The sequence below is a fragment of the Calidris pugnax genome, unplaced genomic scaffold, assembly GCF_001431845.1.
Source record: "Calidris pugnax isolate Ruff unplaced genomic scaffold, ASM143184v1 scaffold28, whole genome shotgun sequence".
NCBI classification, from domain to species: Eukaryota; Metazoa; Chordata; class Aves; order Charadriiformes; family Scolopacidae; genus Calidris; species Calidris pugnax.
The window spans coordinates 1,401,422-1,420,944 of NW_015090842.1; the positions used below are offsets into that span (position 1 = coordinate 1,401,422).

The 19,523-nt window shown below is 41.0% G+C and overlaps 2 protein-coding genes across 2 annotated transcripts in view; one reads left to right on the top strand and one right to left on the bottom strand.

Moving 5' to 3' along the window:
• The window catches only part of CA7 (carbonic anhydrase VII), an 8,826-nt gene extending 3,892 nt beyond the window's left edge, over positions 1-4,934 (bottom strand). Inside the window, exons 1-2 of the mRNA XM_014942489.1 lie at positions 4,810-4,934; positions 2,646-2,843 (exon numbers count right to left, since the gene is read on the bottom strand). Coding sequence (XP_014797975.1) covers positions 2,646-2,843; positions 4,810-4,849 — 238 coding nt within the window. The 5' untranslated portion in view covers positions 4,850-4,934. The remainder of the gene's footprint in view (positions 1-2,645; positions 2,844-4,809) is intronic.
• A 2,825-nt stretch (positions 4,935-7,759) lies between these two features.
• On the top strand, positions 7,760-18,934 carry NAE1 (NEDD8 activating enzyme E1 subunit 1). The gene is made up of 20 exons (XM_014942488.1): positions 7,760-7,820; positions 9,105-9,208; positions 9,305-9,365; positions 10,281-10,311; positions 10,897-10,968; positions 11,263-11,342; positions 11,927-12,036; positions 12,368-12,477; positions 12,770-12,832; positions 13,088-13,151; positions 13,255-13,346; positions 14,150-14,209; positions 14,297-14,430; positions 15,623-15,698; positions 16,060-16,099; positions 16,716-16,802; positions 16,908-17,000; positions 17,392-17,506; positions 17,588-17,637; positions 18,710-18,934. Exons 1-20 carry the CDS (start codon positions 7,765-7,767, stop codon positions 18,817-18,819), a joined length of 1,608 nt encoding a protein of 535 aa, XP_014797974.1. The 5' UTR covers positions 7,760-7,764; the 3' UTR covers positions 18,820-18,934.
• Positions 18,935-19,523: the final 589 nt, after the last annotated feature.

Genomic DNA, 19,523 nt, shown 5'->3' on the forward strand with positions numbered 1-19,523 from the left:
GGCTTTTTTTTTTTTTTTTTTCCTTCTACCCGAAATTAAGAATTGCTACATTTTGTTTCCTTTTTGAGAGGGAGGGAAAAAAAAAAAAAAAAAAAAAAGAGGAAAAAGCTTAAGGATTCTGGCTTTATAGCTTCCTGTTAGTAAAAAATAACCACTGTTGGCACAGTAGCCAGCAGTGTCTCCCAGTTGCCAATATCAAAGATATGCATCATCCAGACATTTAGAAGGGTTGGAGTCTTTATGGAAAGCACCCAAATTCCTATAAAAATTTAAATTAAAAGCATTGAGTGGCTACTTGTACAGAATTTTGTAGCTTTTTTGAATGAGTATATTTGACATAAGATGTGGTAGCTTTGTTATGGTTATGCCTTTCTTGTTAAAGCCCAATAAATCCAAGTTGAATATTAAATCACAATTTGAAACTCACATACCTAAAATATTTTTGATGGTGATACTTAAGATTTTGTGCAAGAGTATAGGTACCCTGAGCATCAGGTAGACAATTCAGCTAAGTACTTCCTCTTTAGAGTGTCTTCCCTTCATGTGGAGGTTATTTAGATTCTGTTTCCTTTAAATACCTGAGCCCCTAAAAGAAGTAATACAATAACTCACACTTTACATGACACCATTCAGAATCTCAAATCACCTCATAAAGGTGAGGAGATGCCACAGAGAAGCTTCATGCATCATTTAGAAATAACACTTAAGAATGGGCAAATGTTTAAGATGCCACCTATAGAAGATACTTTATCAACAGCATCAGTGACCCTCCTGTAATTTTATATGGCACTAAATCAAATAAGTTTTGTCCAACAGACATGAAGAGCTGATCAAAGCCTTATATCAAGAAAATTAAAATCACATTTAGTAGCTGTAAAGCACTTGTCCTCAGTGTAGCCCATAACTTTTTATTAAAAAAAAAATTAAAGCTGGGGCTTGCACAGTGCTACCTCACATGCATAGTTCCAGCTGACCTTTATACAGGAAACTGGCCTTACCAAAGCAAAGATTTTAGTATTAATTAAGAATATAAGTATACCTCCTAGTATGTTTTTTTCTGAACTTAGCAATGGCATGCATCACCTGCCTCAAACATTATTTTAAGAGATCTAGCTGTGATGGGGTACTGTCAAAATTCTCTTGTGCCATTTAGGCAGAGCTGTGAGTCACTGGATCTATTTCAACACAACTAAAAACACTTTAAACCGTGTTTTTCACTCCTAGCAGTCTTCTGCCTTGGAAGCATGATTAAAGAAAGACATGTGCTTAGTGTAGAAAGGGCAGAAGTCTTCATTCCTGCACGTGCTCAGGGTCTGTGTCTCTAAATGACATTCTTAAACTTCTGAAGCTGGATTAAGTTCACTGTTCTGTAGATATAATTCAGCTGCAAATGGCACGGAAGTCATTCGCAAGCTAAGATAGTACTTCCAGAGATATTTTACAAATTCTCTTTGCAGCGTGACATGCTTAATGGATCTGTGTAGTAAGATCTTGGAAAATGCACATCTCCTCTTCAAATTCAGTAAAGATGCTTGAAAACCTGACAATTCATTTGGGCAGTTTCTTAGATTCATTCATATAAGAAATTTTTTAAAACAAAATGGCTGGAATTTTAACCCCCAGCCCTTACTTCAAAGGGGCACAGACAAGTCACTTGATGGAAAAAGGGACTTGTTTTGAGTATCTAAGATACCCTGTTTAGCTCGAGTCAATAAGCACTTGAAGATGTGCTTATTGAATGGAAGATGAAATCAGCTGATAGGTTTAAAAAATTGTTGAGTAGTTGTTTTTCTAAGTGCACTCTTTCCATTTATCAGCTACTTCATCACTGAATGCTCTTTCCCTACCCCCAGATGTAAAAGCAAGGTCTACCAAGGAAGTAGAATTAACAGAAGTAATCAATCACTTAAAGCATTTATATTCCCTGCCAAGAGCTGAGACAAGAATAATACACAACTGCAGATAGTCCAACATCCACAAGCTGCTGCCAACTTGGGATTAGCTGAAGATTTTATAATTTCTGAATGAATTGAAGTGCTCTGAGGCAGGCAGGAAGGCAGAAAATGATGCAAGGTGACAGTGACTGGTCCAGATAGAGGTTGGTGTAGCAGACCATGGTTATGACTAGGCTGTGCACCTGATCTCCGAGTGTCCTCTTCTCTTCCCCATCCCTGTGGATGGAAGCTGGGCAGTGAGCCAGGCCAGGCTGGCGTGTGTGTTGGCATCTCTGATTTGGATGACCGTGGAAAGAGGGCAGAGAGGAATGTACATAACTATTCTGCGTGCTGGATGTGGTCTAGGAGTGCTGGAGAGATGCATGGATTCCCTGTCTAGCAAAAGTGATAATCCTCCTTTCAAACAGAAGCACCTAACCCAAACCAACTGATTTTCCTGATGCAAGAGCTTTTCCTACTGCAGAAACAGTGTTCTGCTATGCAATATTGCATTGCTAGAGACTCCAGCAAAGACAAGAAAGAAATTTTTTGTCAAGAAGACAAAAAAATATGGAGAGCTCTGTTTATATGCCTTGTTCTAAACTGAAATTATACATCATATAAAATATACTATACAGGATGTACTTAATTGTTTCCCTCACTGAGTCACAAAGCAGTATTCTGAGTTAGTTGGCTGTGTGTGAGTCTCACCTGTCTTGTCATCAGCATCTTCAAACTCCACCATCACCGAGTGGCCGTTGTTGGAGATGCTGAGAGATGTACATGATTCGTAGGAGACAATAAGCGGCTTCAGATTAGGGTCATACACTGCTCTTGCAGAAACAATATCAATAGGTGACTGGCGGTTCCCTTGGGCAATAGGGTAGGATTTGTGCCACTCTGAGGGTCCTTCAAAAGAAAAGAAAGGAAAGCACCATCAGTTTCTTCCTACTATGCACAAAATAGGTTTCCATGAGGTTTGAAGTAAAGCTTGCTGAGCAAGAAGGACTTGAAAGTTTGGTATCTGAGCCATTCACTTAAATTCTAAGCTGGTGTGTTTTTATTAGCACAAACAGCCTGCAACAAGATGGGGGGAGTCAGGTATCTTGTACAAAACACTGAGGAAATCACAGCGCATCCACAGACGGCTGCGCCTTCAATTACTTGTGCCACTAATTTTCTGTGGAATTTATAATTATTATGATCTCTGAAGACCTTTGGAGGTGGGTGCTGGTGTAAACACTCTTGCATGCACACCTACACCCCCCCCAAAAGAAATTCTTCCTGAGAAAGATAGTGTAAAGCTCTGGTGATTCACATGAGATGCAGATGACTCAATCTCTTAGCTACTGACTATGCAGTTATTTTTAAAACTATTTTATGACTGCAGTAAATCTTCGAGGCAGCTTCATTCTTCACTCATGCCCATTATGGTATCTCTGTACTCCAAGTGAAGGGTACAGTGTGAAAATTTACATTTTTGGACTTCCTGACCCCAATAGAGTAGGGAGAAAGACCAATTTAATAACACAGCTCTCTGCTGCCAGAACTGGAATATTCTTAGGCTGTTTGAGATAACCTTATCTGTATCAGAGACTTACTCATCCCACTTTTTCTACTTTGGTATGGTAATGCAAGAAGCAATTAAATTCTTCTACTGCTTATGTTCAGAAAGTATTAACAGTAACAGTTTTGCTTGAAGATTTGCCAATAAGCACATTTTTAATTGCAGCATTCTCACCTACTTTCACAAGTGGAAGCTTTTTTAAATCAAGCACAGGTATTAACCCTCCTTGAATTTATGTAACAAAAACAGTGCTCTATTACACTCTTACTTGTCTGTACTTACATCCTCTGAAGAGCTAAACTTAAAAAATAATATCTTCTCTCAGCCTGCCTTTAAAACAAATTTAGGATTTAAATGCTGTTACACAAGCTTTGGCAATATAATTTGTCTCTTGGGAGGTTGGAAGAGCATACATGAGTTTATTACAACTACCTATATGCCAAACACGTAGCACCATCTCCTAGCACCAACCAGCCTCACTTAGCACCCAAACTTGCTTCTGGGCTTGTAGAAACTGAAATAATTCCTGGTAAGAGAGGGGCTGGCTCCTGGAGGTTATGCAGAAGACTCTTGCTGGACACTCAGCAGGTAAAATAACTGCTGCCAGTGGAGAGACTCCTGAAGGTTATGCAAAAGATTGTCTTGTTGGACAAGGGCAGTCACTGGGGCATCTTTTCCGCACAGGAGACAGGTGCTAGAAAGCACTGTTGTAGGAATCTTTCAGCAGCTCCACTCTGTGACACACGCTCTCGGAGGTGGGAAGCAAAGGAGGATGACTAAATTAAAAACTGTCAAACCAGAAAGCATAAGTTGTTCTGTAAGAGATCCCTGATACTGATCTGTACAATTTATTGACATTCTAGAAATACATAACATACACCTTATTTTATTCCCTCTGTGGAAGCCCAGATATCGCATTTCAACAGCTGCACAGGAGCAGAAGATCTATTGCTGCTCTACTAAATCTTCTTTACTTAAAAGAATTGCTTTTGGAGAGAGAGACACAGTTAATCCTTTTCATAACAGCTTTTTGGAAAGGGACCCATCTGTAATATCTGCAGACTGAAAAAAAAAAACCACTCAGTGCTGCTTCCCTCAGTTTTGGGGCATCGATCCCAACAGCGAAAGGCAGGAGGCATAAGTTTAGGCATCTTTGGGTGCTGCTTTCTGGGTGCTATTTATTATCAATGAAGTAAGTAATTAGCTGCTGGCTGGTGGCAGACATGGAAATGCAGGCAGCCCTGCAGAGCTCAGGCACGGGTTCTAGAGAGAAAGCAACGGGGGGAAGGCAGAGCTGCCGGTACCTACCGTCATCCCGGCCGTAGCCCCAGCTGCGGTGGCCGGTCATCCCGGGGCTGCCCCTGCGCGGCTCCGGCTCCCGCTCCCGGCTCGGGTGCCGCCGCTTTACCTGCCTTTATAGCGGCTCTCCCCGGGGCAGGATCGGCCCCTTAAAGACACAGAGCAGCCACGGACGGGTCCCGCAGGACCCTGCTCCCGCCTTCCCCGCTCCTGCTCCCAACTTTCCTGCTCCCGACTTTCCTGGTCCTGCCCCCTCTGTTTGCTAACACGAGAAGAAAAACGTGAAACTGAAGTGACTGAAGTCCCAGGACTCAGAGAGGCACCGAGACCGTCTACGCGGCACGAGCATCAAATTGAGGGAAAAGTAGTAGTATTTTCCCGTCATCGGGGCGTGCAGATTGTAACAGAACTGCCCTTCTCGCCTTTATGCCCTGCAGGGGGAAACATCACCTACTTACTGCCTCGCTTTTCACAAACGCTCTCTCCAGCAGCAAAAAATGATGTTTCCACCTGATTTCTAATTAAGACTTCGGAATCCATGCTTAGGTGAGGAGGAGAACCTTCTCATCTCAGAAAAAAATTTCTTGAGCTACTTTTAAACAAGGTAAAAATCACACCAATTAAGGCTCAATTGGCAATCTGGGGTTTGCTTTGATTTGTTTTGTTTTCTTCCTTTGTAACTCTAAAGATACTTTTTAAAAAGACAAAAATAACCGTATAGTTCTATGAGGGAACAGGACACAGCAGAGTAAAGGAAGGAGCTGCTCTGGGAAGCCTCAGCTACCTGGTATGGTCCAGTGGTTGCCAACACTCTGCTAAACCCCTGAAGAGGCTACAATGAGATACCAAATCCGCAGCTGGAAAATACCTTAAGATGTCTTTGTGGCAAGAAAAATGGCTCCTCGGTAGTAATTTTGTTAGGTCTGAGGAAATGCTGTCTGTCAAGGCTATATTTTATAGATGTATTGATTTTCACAAAGGCAACAGCCCAGAAATAGGGATTCTCCTATTATGCAATCAAGAAAATGGAAGGGAAAAAATCAATGAAAGCATTTTATGCAACTTTTATATTGTGGTACTGCCTTGTAAGGATTAATTTCCTTTTAAAAGTTGTGCTGCTTTGGTGAAGTTGTGATGCTGTGGTGCTTATTCTGGTGTGGCCGTGTGCTGTGTTTGTAGGCAGGGGAGCCAGGTGGAGACAGTCAGCCAGATGTAAACCGTCAGGAAAGCTGTTCTAGACCGGGGGGGAAAGTACAAAAAGCCCCAACTTCGGAGCAAAAAGAAGAACTAGAAGAATTTTGTATATTAAAAAAGCAGACTAGATTGGGGAAAACTGCATGCGAGATAGAGAACATGAAAAATTGTTTTCAAGAGAAACTTAAACACTGAGGCTCAGATATTGCTCGCTGGGCGCAGTGCCTGGCATTTGACAGCATTCACCACTGCAGCTTTTATCTGCTCACATGCAGAACACATGGGTGTCTACATACATAGTCTACAAAGGCAGAGCCTAGGAGGACCTCTGAGATGAGGGAGAACCTGCTGAAGGTGTGTGGCAGGAAGTGGGCTCCACAAAATGGAGGTTAAAATACTTGGATTTAGGAAAAGTGAAAAAGGGGAGTGCCAGGGTCTGTGCTCACAGGGTGGATTTCTCCAGTGCTGGCAATTATCTCTGCTGAGCATCTTTAATGACGGCAACACACATTTCAGTGAGGCATTGTGTGCATGTTTATTGAAAGCATAGGAGTGTGTGTGATGTGTCACTGCCCATTAACAAAAATGTGGCAGAAATACAGTGAGTTTGGGAACAGGCTGCTCCCTGGAGAGCCTTTGAAGTATGATAGGTAGGAACTGGCTGAACGTTAAAACATTCATCACCCCAGCGCTCGCGGCACCTTGGGTTCTTGCGAGAGTATCTTGTTTATCCCGCAGCTCATCTCCCCTCTTACATTGCTGTTACTAATGCTGGCGCTTTCCAACAGCACTGACACTGAGCTGACATCTCTTCTGTGTGTGCGCCTGAAAATCATCTGTACGAATCCAGAAACTGCACAAAAACACTTGGCAAGGTGAACACAAACAGGAGGGGGTACTGCCAACACTAAACATTAAAAAGAAGAATCATTCCAGAGGTCTTTTTTAAATTTTTTAGTATTTTATTTATGAAATGACTACCTAAACTTGTCGATTGACAATAGAAATTTCACATTTTTTAATTCTCAGGTGTTTCTTTGCAAACACAGAAACGCTGTGACTGTATATGGAGATTCTGGTGCAGCCAGTAAAAGCGGTAATCCTTCTCCCTTCTATGATTCTACGATTCTACTTTGAGGGTGGCAGAGCCCTGGAAGAGGCTTCTATCTCTCTGATGGTGGAGTCTCCATCTCTGGAGACATTCAAACCCTGCCTGGACACGTTCCTGTGCAACCTGCTCTGGGTGGACCTGCTTTGGCAGGGGGTTGGACTGGATGATCACAGAATCACAGAATGGTTAGAGTTGGAAGGGACCTTAGAGATCATAGAGTTCCATGGGACATGGACACCTCCCACCAGCCCAGGTTGCTCCAAGCCTCATCCAGCCTGGCCTTGAACCCCTCCAGGGATGGGACAGTCACAGCTTCTCTGGGCAACCTGTTTCAGTGTCTCACTGCCCTCACAGCAAAGAATTTCTTCCTAATATCCCCTCTTCCAATTTAAAACCATACCCCCTTGTCCTGTCACTACACTCCCTGACAAAGAGTCCCTCCCCAGCTCTCCTGTAGCCCCTTCGGGTACTGGAAGGCTGCTATGAGGTCTCCCTGGAGCCTTCTCTTCTCCAGGCTGAACATCCAAGCTGGAGGGGAAAAGCTTTAGACTGGAGATGAGGAGAGGGTTCTTCACTGGGAGGGTGGTGGAGCACTGGAACAGGTTGCCCAGGGAGGTGGTTGAGGCCCCATCCCTGGAGATGTTCAAGGAGAGGCTCACATGGCGCAGCCCGGCAGGGTCAGCCTGAAGGAGCAGCGTTATGACCGGCAGCTCAGGTACCGTCCCCGGGGGTTCACCTACCGGTCTCCTGTTTGTCCCGGGCTGGGTTTCCCCTCCCCTTTCATCCCGAGGCGGCGGGTGCCGGGTCTGGCCCAGCCGGTGAGGGGATGTTCAAGGAGAGGCTCAACGAGCCCCTGGGCAACCTGGTCTAGGACATTCCCTGGGGTGGCGCGGAGGGAGGATTTACAGCGACGGGGGGTGAAAAAATGAACTGCAGAGACCGTAAATCCCCAAATCCCCAGGTTTTTCTTGCTCCCCCGGCGGCGCATGCGCGTGGGCGGGGGCCGCGAGAGGCTCCGCCCCACCGTCCCCGGGGGTTCACCTACCGGTCTCCTGTTTGTCCCGGGCTGGGTTTCCCCTCCCCTTTCATCCCGAGGCGGCGGGTGCCGGGTCTGGCCCAGCCGGTGAGGGGAGGCCCGGCCGCGGTGGGCCCGGAGGCGGGTTGGTGGCCGTGCCCGCGGACGGATGAGGCACCGGGGAGCAACGAGGGTCGGGTGGGTGGCTGGAACCCGTTCTGAGGTGACAGTCTGAGCTACGGTTCTTCAGTAGCTTCATTTTCTGCCCCTAAAGAGGGTGAAATTGGTGTCGGTGTGAAATCGGAGGGGTCGGGTGGGTGGCTGGTCTGAGGTGACAGTCTGAGCTACGGTTCTTCAGTAATTTCATTTTCTGTCCCTGAAAAGGGTGAAATTGGTGTCGGTGTGAAATCGGAGGGGCGTTTGTCACCGCTGCCGGCTCCCCATGTCAGCCTCCACATTATTATCTAGGTGTCTTAAATACTTACCAAGCTCATCAAGAGCGATTTCCCCTCTGCTTGTGCCTTTCAGTGTATTATGTTATAAATTATTAAGCACATAAAAATGTATTATTTGTAATAAAACTTACAAAAAAGCGAGCATTCAGCTTTGGGACAAAATTTGCTCCTGAGGGTGTTTTGACCCGTGCTGATTTTTAAAAAGTTAAGCTTGTGTTTAAGAAGGTGTGTGCATTCTGATGGAGTGGGGTGTAAAAATGGAGAAAATGAAATGTCAGTAAAATCAGGTTGTTCTTTAGATTTCAAATTTGCCACAATAAGCTTTCATAATAGTTTTGTCATCGTAAGTTTTCCAAAGGAGCATTTATTTGGGTTCGTGCTGTTCAGCCCCTCTCAGCAGTGAATGGGAAGTAGGATGCTTTACTGGGAGAGTATATGGGAAGTAGGTTGTTTAAATTGTTTTCATTTCTTTCTGGGGGCTGTACAATCTGAAAGGAGATAATTGGAGAATGTTTCTGCCCCAATACAGGTTGTGGGGTGACCACGGACAAGAAGCTTTAGAATCTGCCCATGTTTGTGTGATAAATGCAACAGCAACGGGAACTGAAATACTCAAAAACTTAGTGCTGCCAGGTAAGCAGAGGTCTTTTCTGTATTGCCTTTGCAATGTATCTGATAATTTTATAATGCCCAGTTATTCATAGTTCTTTAATTTTTTGTCCCCCCAAGGTATTGGTTCATTTACAATTGTCGATGGGAACCTGGTCACTGGAGAAGATGTTGGAAATAAGTAGGTTTGTTTCCTGTACAAGTTGTGAAGTATCAGGGTTTCATATATAGTTCCTTTTCTATATTTGTTAAGAAATCCTATAAAATTCTTAATAATTTCAAAAGCCTCTGCAAGTGTTTTGTGGTTTTGGATGTTTGTGACATACAGCACGCATGATCATTTTGATCTTAACTGCTGAATTTTATGTAGTTTTTGTAGTTGCTGGTTTTGCATCTTCCAGGTCTGTTTGCTTCACTAGTCAAGTTTATAGACTGTGGTCTGCTCAGTATAAAGATGTTTAAAAAGAACTTGCTTGCTGTAATCTTGAGATATGACAATGAAAGATTTGCTTGCGTTTCCACATGGCTAATTGTATTCTATAGTTTTGGTGATGTAAATAACTCACTTATTTACATTAGTCATTAGTTTATCATTGTGAACCTGTGACCAATAGCCGTTAACTAGCTTGGAAAGGCTGTGTGCAGCAGGGGATGTGAAGCTCCTTACAAGTCCTGTAAAAAATAATTTGTTTACTAATTTTAAATAATTCTCTTATGGTTTAGGTAGATACTTACAAGTATCTGTCTACTTACAGGGGTTATATGAGGGGGAAGGATATTCCATTACATGAAGAAATGAGTACTAATGGGTCTTTAATTAGCTGAGTGAAAAAGAATCTGCAGTGTGATCCTGGCTTCTCGGGGCGTTTGGTGTATCTTATTTTTCAGATTTGGGGCTTGAGCATTGGAAAGTTCCTCTGAGAAACTGATCATGAGGAAAATGTAAGGGTGGTGGGGAGGAGAAAAGCAGATTTAAGGGGGAACTTGGCTTATTTTGTATGAGAGTCAGCAACATACTCTGCACTAGAAAATGTAGCTTTAATGTTGTTTCTCTTCAAAATAAAACTTCTCATGTAACTCTCTATCTCCTTTTCAGTTTCTTTCTACAAAAAAGCCATCTTGGTCAGGTAAGGAGATAACAAAATCGCTTTAGGTGTATTGAAATCGTGAAAGTATTGAGTAAATACTCAAATGTAGTATTATGAGCAATGCTATAGGTTAAAATCTATTTATTCTTTGACAAAATTCCTGGAGCTTACTCTGTAGTTGCTCCTAAGTGAAAAGGTGAGCTCAATTCTGGCAAGACTGAATGGCAAAATGAACAGGATATGGTTGTTAAAATCTTGGGGAAGATAAGGTGGAAGAGAATTGTGGTAGCAGGAGTAAAGCCCAAGAGTAGGGGGGTGGATGGGGGAAAAATCAGAAAACCAAGAGAGCACAAAAGGTCACGTATTTTTTCTTTTTAAAATGGTATTACTGAATCCAAAAAGGCACTCCAAAAAGTGCCTGCTGTTAAGGGATGTAAACGGTCTCCAAAAAGTGCCTGCTGTTAAGGGATGTATTTTTTCTTCAGATAAGCACAGGTTGGAATAAGAAATCCTGGCTTATGATGAAGTTGCTTGTTTTTTTTAACATGTAGCTTGTGTGGTGCTGATCTACTGGATAAATTACATTTCAAGAGGTTAAACATTGTTTTGCTTGTTCTGAAACAGAATCGTGCCCAGGGCGCCACTGAGCTCTTGCAAGAACTGAATAATGATGTTTCTGGAAACTTTGTCGAAGAGGTTTGTCTTCCTAAAGTAGTTGTACATTTCTTGTTGTACAGTGTGACAAAAGTATGGAATAATAGCTCTGTGTTGTCTTTGTAAGTAGCTTTGTGATGAAGCAACATTTGAGCAAGAAGATGCAAAGTTATTTGCAAAAAGTCAATTTACATATTTTAAACATAATTTTATAACTTTATAACATCATAATTTTATAGCTTCTACGTAGTTTTTTTATGTTGAATGTTGCACAGACCTTCTGTGCATTCAGAAATTTTCACTGTTTTCTCACATACTATTTTTTTCCTACTTTAGAGTCCAGAAAAACTTCTAGACAATGACCCTTCCTTTTTCACTCGTTTTAACTTGGTGGTTGCGACACAGCTACCAGAAAGGTAAAGAATCATCTGAAGTTTGTTTTCATTCAGCTGTAGAAGCAGGTTTCAGTCACAGCCATATTCTTGCAGGAAAAATTATGCAAAACTGAACTCTGGTGCTGTGAAGGAAGGTTACAGTAAATAATAGTAGTTTTCTGCTGTCCTTTTTTATATGTTAAAAAATCTTTTTTATATGTAAAAAAATGCCTGTTTTACCCATCCATAATTACCATGTAATTATATTGCCCATATAAACTCTGTCAAGACCAGAAGTTCTTGATTTTTTTAATTTTGTTTTTAACCTCTTCCTGCTGAGAGGCCTCTCCCATTCTTTCACAACTCATTGTTTTTTGTTTAATTGATATTTGGTGCATTTGGGAGGATGGAGTTAATTACAAACAAGCTAATGGATAAATATATTTCTAAGCTAGTGTAAATTCATGTGTAAAATTGATTACCTTCTGTGTGCTTTGAATGATAATATATTAGAGTTCTCATAGGAAACTTCTCTTTCACAAGTGACTTGTACAAGAGTGAACTTTGTAGTTAACTGTTGTCCTTTTGTATATCTGAGAAAAAAAAATAAATGTTTTTCCTTACAGTACGTTGCTGCGCTTGGCTGAACTTCTGTGGAATTGTAACATTCCTCTGCTGGTCTGCAGGACTTATGGGCTGGTTGGATACATGAGAGTCGTTATTAAAGAACATACAGGTTAGAAGGGTTTCTGGGATTAAGACTTTTCTAAAAGGTTTAAAGCTTCAATATGTAATGTCACTTTGATTATTTTTTTTTTTCCCCATCTTTGTCTTGTGATGTGATTCACAGTCCATCACCAGGAGCGTTCTTTGAGGAATGCATAGAAATTACGGGTTGTAGCAAATAATAAAATTGGAGATTGTCCTGACATTAAAATTACCTTCAAACACTAATTTTGGGAATCAAGCGGTTAAATGAGCAGATGAGGGGCTGTATTTGATGTCTAGCTCTGTTCTGAAGGCCGGACACGAAACCGTGAAATACATTGTGTAATTTTTTTCCACAGTTGTCGAATCTCATCCCGACAATATGTTGGAAGATCTGAGACTGGACAAACCGTTTCCAGAGCTGAGGGAGCACATTCAGTCTTACGACTTGGATCACATGGACAAAAAGGTTGGTGGGTTGCACTGTGAGCTGGAAGAAAGATGCAGAACAGGGATTCTGTGGAAATGGCTCTTGGCAAATTACTGGTTTTGGTGCCGAGTCTCATCTGAGCAGAGGCAATTGTAGAATCACTCACGAGGTACTATTTTTGGCCTCTGTCCCAAATGTTACAGTCTGTAATCAAAATCTGGAACATGTCCTGTAAGGGGTGTTAGGAGTTTACATTTAAAATAGGTTTTTAATTTGTCTCCCATTTTGATCTTTCCTGAACCTGACAGATTTCTCTGCTGTTCCATTGCAGGACCACAGCCACACTCCTTGGATCGTGATTGTAGCCAAGTATCTCTCAAAATGGTTCAATGAGGTATATTGCAAAACTAAATAAGTCATCAGTCTATTATTATTATTACTATAGGTGTGTTGTTTCTAAACTAGGTTATTATTTTGGCAATTTTTGCAAATACAGTACAGAGAACAAGGTGGAATCATCAAAGAATTACTAATAGAAATACCAAGTGAATGTATGTGAACAATGACAAACTCTGGAGTTCAGCAGCCTCACAATGAAGTTAATAGTAGATATTTTAAAGACAAAACTTTTTTGTGCTTTTAAATTTAGAAAAGCGGCCAGTTGCCTAAGAGTTACAAAGAAAAAGAAGCCTTCAGACAACTGATTCGGCAAGGTAATGTATGTCCCAGGAGGCACTTGCTCATCAGAAGTTCTCTCTCTCACTGTTGGTAAGACCTAAATGCTGATATGTAATTTTTAATTTTTTTTTTAATAAGGTATCCTAAAGAATGAAAACGGAACCCCAGAAGATGAGGAAAACTTTGAAGAAGCTATAAAAAATGTGAACACAGCATTAAACACCACAGAGGTAAAATAAATGTCCATGATGAAATTGAAGAAATTCCAACTACTTAATTTTTTCAGAACGTGTTATGCACTTTTAGGACAGGAATTCCATTTGTAACATTTATATTTAGGTAAAACAGGATTAATACAATTTTTAAAATGGAAGTGTAGTAAAGCAGACCTAGACTAGATGGCACTGGAGCTTATGGAAATCCTTCTGTTTCTTTGCTCCTGCACAGAAGCTACACTTCTTTCCTGAAGACTTGAATTCAAGTATGGAATGAGTCAGTAACCAGAGTTCCTTAGTTGTGCATTCCTCACTTAGACCTTAGTAGATTTTCTTTTAGAGGTTAAACTGTAAAGTGCTTGGTAAAATTACAAAGAATTAGCAGTCCCTGGTGTGGATGATGTCTGATTAAATACATTAAATACATTGCCAGGAGAGACTCAGGAAGCACGAGCTGTTCAAGGCCAGGTTGGACGGAGCTTTGACTACCTTGGTCTGGTGGGAGGTGTCCCTGCCCGGGGCAGGGGGTTGGAGCTGGCTGGTCTTCAAAGTCCCTTCCAACCCAAACCATTTTGTGCTTCTCTGCTGAAATTGTGCTATATGGAAGCCACTTGCTGTAGTATTTTTTCCGTGGCTTGTTCTCAGGCAGTGCTACAGTTTAAAGTATGTCTGAGAAGCACTATGTAAGATTCAGAAGAGCTGTGGTATGAAACCCTGAGGTCGCTTAGAGCTGGATCACCTGTATGAAGAGCATTGAGAACTCACAAAATGGAAAGTCAAGTAAATACAAACCCAGTTTGTTTATTTTTTTTCCACAGGTTCCAAGATGCATTGAAGAAATTTTTAATGACGATTGCTGCGTAAATCTCACGGAGCAGGTAATGAGTAATTAAGGGTAAGACTTTATGTAGAAAAAGCATCATAAATAGCATCTGTCTACATTACTGTCTCTCGTGCGCTTGCAGTCACCCTCCTTCTGGATTTTGGCTCGAGCTGTAAAGGAATTTGTGGCGAATGAGGGGCAAGGGAGCTTGCCTGTCCGGGGCACTATTCCTGATATGATAGCAGACTCCAATAAATTTATCAAACTGCAAAATGTGTAAGTATACAATTTTTTCTTTAATAGTTACTACTGTTAGTAAATGGTGATGACTTCAGACCTCACAAAGTGCATGAATTCCTGTTTTTTTTTTAAAAAAAAATTGTACGTGTGAGCAGGGTGAGGAGGGATACGGGAAACAGGGCAGGCTGGGGCTCTCTGCTCCCTGGATGGATGCTGTCCATGTTTGGAACCAGTACCCAAGCCCCCAGTGTGTCCCAGTCTCCAAAGGCTGGGTAGTAAATGATCACTTAACTTCAGATCTAGTAATGACCTTCCTGCAGAGAGCAGATCCCATAGCCCAGCTACTGCTGTCCAAAGTAGATTGTTGCTTGAACACAGACTTTGTTTTTTCTCCTCAATATGTATGTCACCTGCTTACAGAAATTCTGGTTTCCTAGATACCTAATTCTAAATACTTCATTCTAATGAATGCCCTTTGAAGGGCTTGCTTGGTAAATGAGGAAGGGTGTGAATGAGCATTAAAAAGATGGATATAAAAATACGAATCTTTACGTGTCTAAAACAATTGATTGCTCTTGCTTCATGGAAGAGCAATGACAGAATGGCCAAGAACTTGCATCGTTATTTTGCTAAATTAAACCACAATTCCTTGAATTTGCACAGACACCCTAATCTGTAAATTTGAATTCTCCAAGCATCAGTCCTGAATTTCCAGATCATTATGTACTTCAGCTCTCAATTCCAATAAGCATTATGGGGGTTTAATTTGCAGATAAAATAGTTACAGTTCCTTAAAATGAACTCTTAAATTGAATTTTATTAAACACAGTGTTGTTGAGGTGTTTGCATTGTCCTAGGTCTTACTGGAATTAACATACTATGGCTAAAAATATTAAAATACAGAAATTAGGTAAATATAAGAAGCTCAATGAAGAACATACAGCTGTTGTTCTGAAACTACTTAATACTCTTCTTCCAGCTGTGCATAGTAATACTCGTTTTCATTTTAACCATTTTTAAGCCACATGTTTAGGGAACAGCTCAGCTGTGCCCAGCAGTCGTACAGGGAGGTACTAAGTGCATTCATGGCCTTGCTGTAGCTCACTGCCATTCTTGTGGGTTATGTTTTGTCTTTATAAACCAATATAAGCGAAAAAGAAATGGTTTTCACTGTGATGTTGATGGCTTTATGCTGTAATTATTAAGAATTCTTCTTTATTGTTAACAGGTACCGTGAAAAGGCGAAGAAGGACACTGCTGCTGTGGGTAACCATGCTGCTAAATTGCTACAGTCCCTTGGCAAGGTAATTACGAACGTACAGCCATTCTGACAGGGTAAAAATGTTTGTACCCTTATGTTCTGTACAGAAATAAGTCACAGGAGACAGATATGAAAAGAGAAGGCTTAATGACCTCATTCTCTTCAAAAGGCTTAAGTAAGTTTTAATGAAATTTAGTATCTGTGGTGTGTTTTACTTACCACTTTTGTGGTCTGGTCGTATAAAAATAAAAGGCATACAGGGATACATTATTTACAATTTTGGATAGGTTTTCTTTTTTTTTTTACAAAAGCAACTAGTTAGTTCTCAATGAATATATGCATCTCTGAAAATATAAATTCTATGGTCATAGTATGTACTGGAATGAATATGTTCTCTCTTCTAGGCACCCGAATCCATTTCAGAGAAAGAATTAAAATTGTTCTGTGAGTATGCTTGGATTCTGTTCTGTGTTTATGCAAATGATCAAAAACTTTTGAATGCTCATGTAGTTATTAATCAGTAACTCAATATTTGGATTTTCCAAGTAAGTGCTTAGCAGTTGCATCCCTCACCTTCTGAGTGCGAGGTAGTAGCTGCACCTTGGGTTGTTTCAGAGCAGTGATATTGGAGAGAAACCTTTTCCCCTCATAGTTGGGCTGTTGAAATATTAAGAATACGTGAGAGAGCTGGAGATGGAAAGAACCCGTGTTCCTTTGCAGCAGGGAAGAGGGAAACCTGCAGTTAAGGGCCACGCTTCCTGAATTGCTGTAGAAGAGCTGCATGTTGTGAGCACAAAATATTTCACCAAAATACTCGTGATCAATAGACCTAAATGTAGTTTAATAGACTTTATACTGCAGGCTAGTGGAATAAATGTGAAAGGGTTAAATGGAATTATGGTAAGTTTTAGTCTTTCGTGTTTTTACTAAAATTTAGCAAATACTATATATACACTAAATAAGATACGAAAGTCCATATATTGTATATTATTTAGTAAAGATATAGTAATTGTGATGCATTCAAGTAGGTAATGCCCTCCTTTCTGCATCCTCTGCTTAGGCAGCAACTCAGCTTTTCTCCGAGTAGTACGATGCAGATCTCTGTCTGAAGAATACGGTTTAAACACTTTTAACAAGGATGAAATCAGTAAGTACTCCTTTTTGGTACTTACTCTAATTGCATTTACGACTTGCAATGGTTTTGTGAGCTATTTTGCCCGTGACAGCTAACCAGTTCTCTTGCTGTTCTCAGTTTCCCATATGGATAACCCTGACAGTGAACTTGTGCTGTACTTGATGCTTCGGGCTGTGGATCGGTTTTATAAGCAGCATGGGAGATACCCCGGTATGTCAACACCAGAGTCACTTAACGTCATCGAAAGACATATAAAGGTCCAATAGGTACCATAATACCAGTTAGAAACTACAGCTGTAGCATTAATTGCAGGGGGGATCATCTGTCATTCTCATTGGCCAATCTGGCCCAAACCACGACAAATACAACTTTAAGGATGTGAAAATTTAAAATGAGTCAGTTCAGCTGTGCAATAATTAGTCATTCTCATGAGTAACATCAACAGAATATTCAATTATTATTAGTCTAGTATTAATAATTTAATACGTTAATCAGCTTACAAACTTTTTCAGAAAAATAAAATACTTAGCTGCCAGTTAAATCCATGAACTTTGAATATGGGGTTACAGTTCTGTGATGAAACAGTTCACTCATTTTCCAGGTGTCTACAACTACCAGGTAGAAGATGATATTGGAAAACTAAAATCATGCCTTACTAGTTTCTTACAAGAACACGGGTTGTCTGTGGTGGTGAAAGATGACTATGTTCACGAGTTGTAAGTATTGTATCTTAAGTGTCACTTTGTCAGTAAAGCTGACCTGAAATACTTCTAAATAACTGTTGTTTTGCTCTCCAGTTGTCGCTACGGAGCTGCTGAGCCACACGCTATTGCTGCCTTCATGGGAGGTAAGAATGTCACTGGATTTCTAAGGTCTGTACAGATAAACCACCCTGCTTTACTCCATACTTGAGTCAGAATCTCCACTGTTTTAATTACTTTGCACTGTCAGAGCAAATACCATAATCACGGAGTGTAGTCAAAGATAGTATTAGAACAAAATCACAAAATCCTCCCGCCTTGTTCTCCGGAAGTGACCTCCTATGCTATATGGAGAAAATGGACATAGCAAGGGTTTAAAGTTAGTAAAAGAACGCATATAAACTTAGAACAGTTCTAGTAGCCTAAAAATGTGTTGAAAAATGAAATGCTTGAAAAAGGCTTTGAGTTTAAAACCAAAGGAAATAATTGTAGTAATACTAAGTTTAACACCATACAAATCTTTCTTTAAATTAACACAATATATGTATTTTAAGTATCTATTAAATATAAATGGGTTTGATTGCTTACCTTAATTCAACCTATGGGAATTAATAAAACTAAATGTGTTTTAATGGATGCTCAGAATTGATACATCAGTTAACTTATTTATTTGGCTTTTACGTATTAAATACTCTGTGGATGTAGAAATTTTTTTCTGATTAAGTGAAACTTGGCATTTGCAGTGCTGTAGGAAAATATGTAAAGATAGCTTCTGAAGAAAGTACAGAATATTTCATAGTACAGGAGAACACAAATGGATCACAATGAAGTGACCCTTCAGTTTATTTTACAGTTTAGCTGTGCATGATATTTTTTAATTGAACTTCTGGATTTCATTTAGGGAGGTTGCAATAAGCATGAGTCTGTCTGGTCACATGTTTTTGTGTGTGTCTGTTTACATACATGGACAGAGAGAGAAAGTATATCCAGCAAAGTGTATGTAAAGCTAACTTCTGAAGTAACAGCTTTCTGAACCTCTTTGATACTAGGAAGTACTGAAAAGCATATTTTCTTCCCAGAAGTTGTATGTGACACTTCCGAAATAATTTCAGTGTAGTGAGTTCTAGATAAGTAACATCATTTTCCTTGTTTTTAAATATGACCTGCTAACTACCTTCTGGTTTTTGTTGTGTTTTGTTTGTTGTTTTTTTTTTACAGGAGCTGCTGCACAGGAGGTTATTAAAGTCATTACAGGACAGTTTGTAATTTTTAATAACACCTATATTTACAGTGGGATGTCACAGACTTCAGCGACATTCCAGCTGTAGGACAATGATCTGGCGTTTGTTGCCACCGGGCACTGTGTTCTGTAAATACTGTGGTGTTCTGCCACCGATGGGACTGTTCTGTATTACCCAAGAATTAAAGTTCCTTTATTTGTAATGATTTTATCTTCTTTTTTTTTTTCCCCCGAGGATAAATAAAATCATACCAAATCCTGGGAACTCTTCTAAAATATTGAATTTTCTCATTCACCTTTGAAAGAAAAGAGTAGCAGTTGTTCTTTGTCATGGTAAGCTGCGTTTACAAATTGGCTTACTTGGTTTGCAGCAGAGCTGGACTTTATTTTATTTTATTTTTTCATAAAAGCTGCCCTTCAGATGGAGGGGGGACTCGGGAAAGGTTGAAAGGTTGATGGTGTGAGGCTGTAACGCCTTTTACTGAGATCAAGGACGCTGGGGAGAGGGATTGTGTGCTTGAGAGCACGTTTTTCAGCTGTATTCGCCGACTCAAAGGTTCTTTTTCCTACAGCAGTTTCCTAAGGCAGTGTATAGAAGCTGCCGGCGGTGCAGGCCCAGCGGTTCCCTCGGTGCCTGAGGGAGCCGGGGCGGGGCGCGGGCCCTGAGGGAGCCGGGGCCGGGCGCGAGCGGCCGCGCGGGGCGGGGCGGGGAGGGAGGGGCGCGCGGCTGAGGGCTCTCCTCAGGCCGGCGGGGCTGAGCCGAACAACGCCGCTGCTGCCGCCGGACCAACA

Bases quoted from the DNA above. Each gene is read 5' to 3' on its own strand.
- NAE1 (XM_014942488.1), top strand. From the start codon at position 7,765: ATGGCGCAGCCCGGCAGGGTCAGCCTGAAGGAGCAGCGTTATGACCGG. The intron at 7,821-9,104 runs GTACCGTCCCCG...GCCCCAATACAG, and splicing joins CGTTATGACCGGCAGCTCAG to GTTGTGGGGTGACCACGGAC. The intron at 12,037-12,367 runs GTTAGAAGGGTT...TTTTTTCCACAG, and splicing joins CGTTATTAAAGAACATACAG to TTGTCGAATCTCATCCCGAC.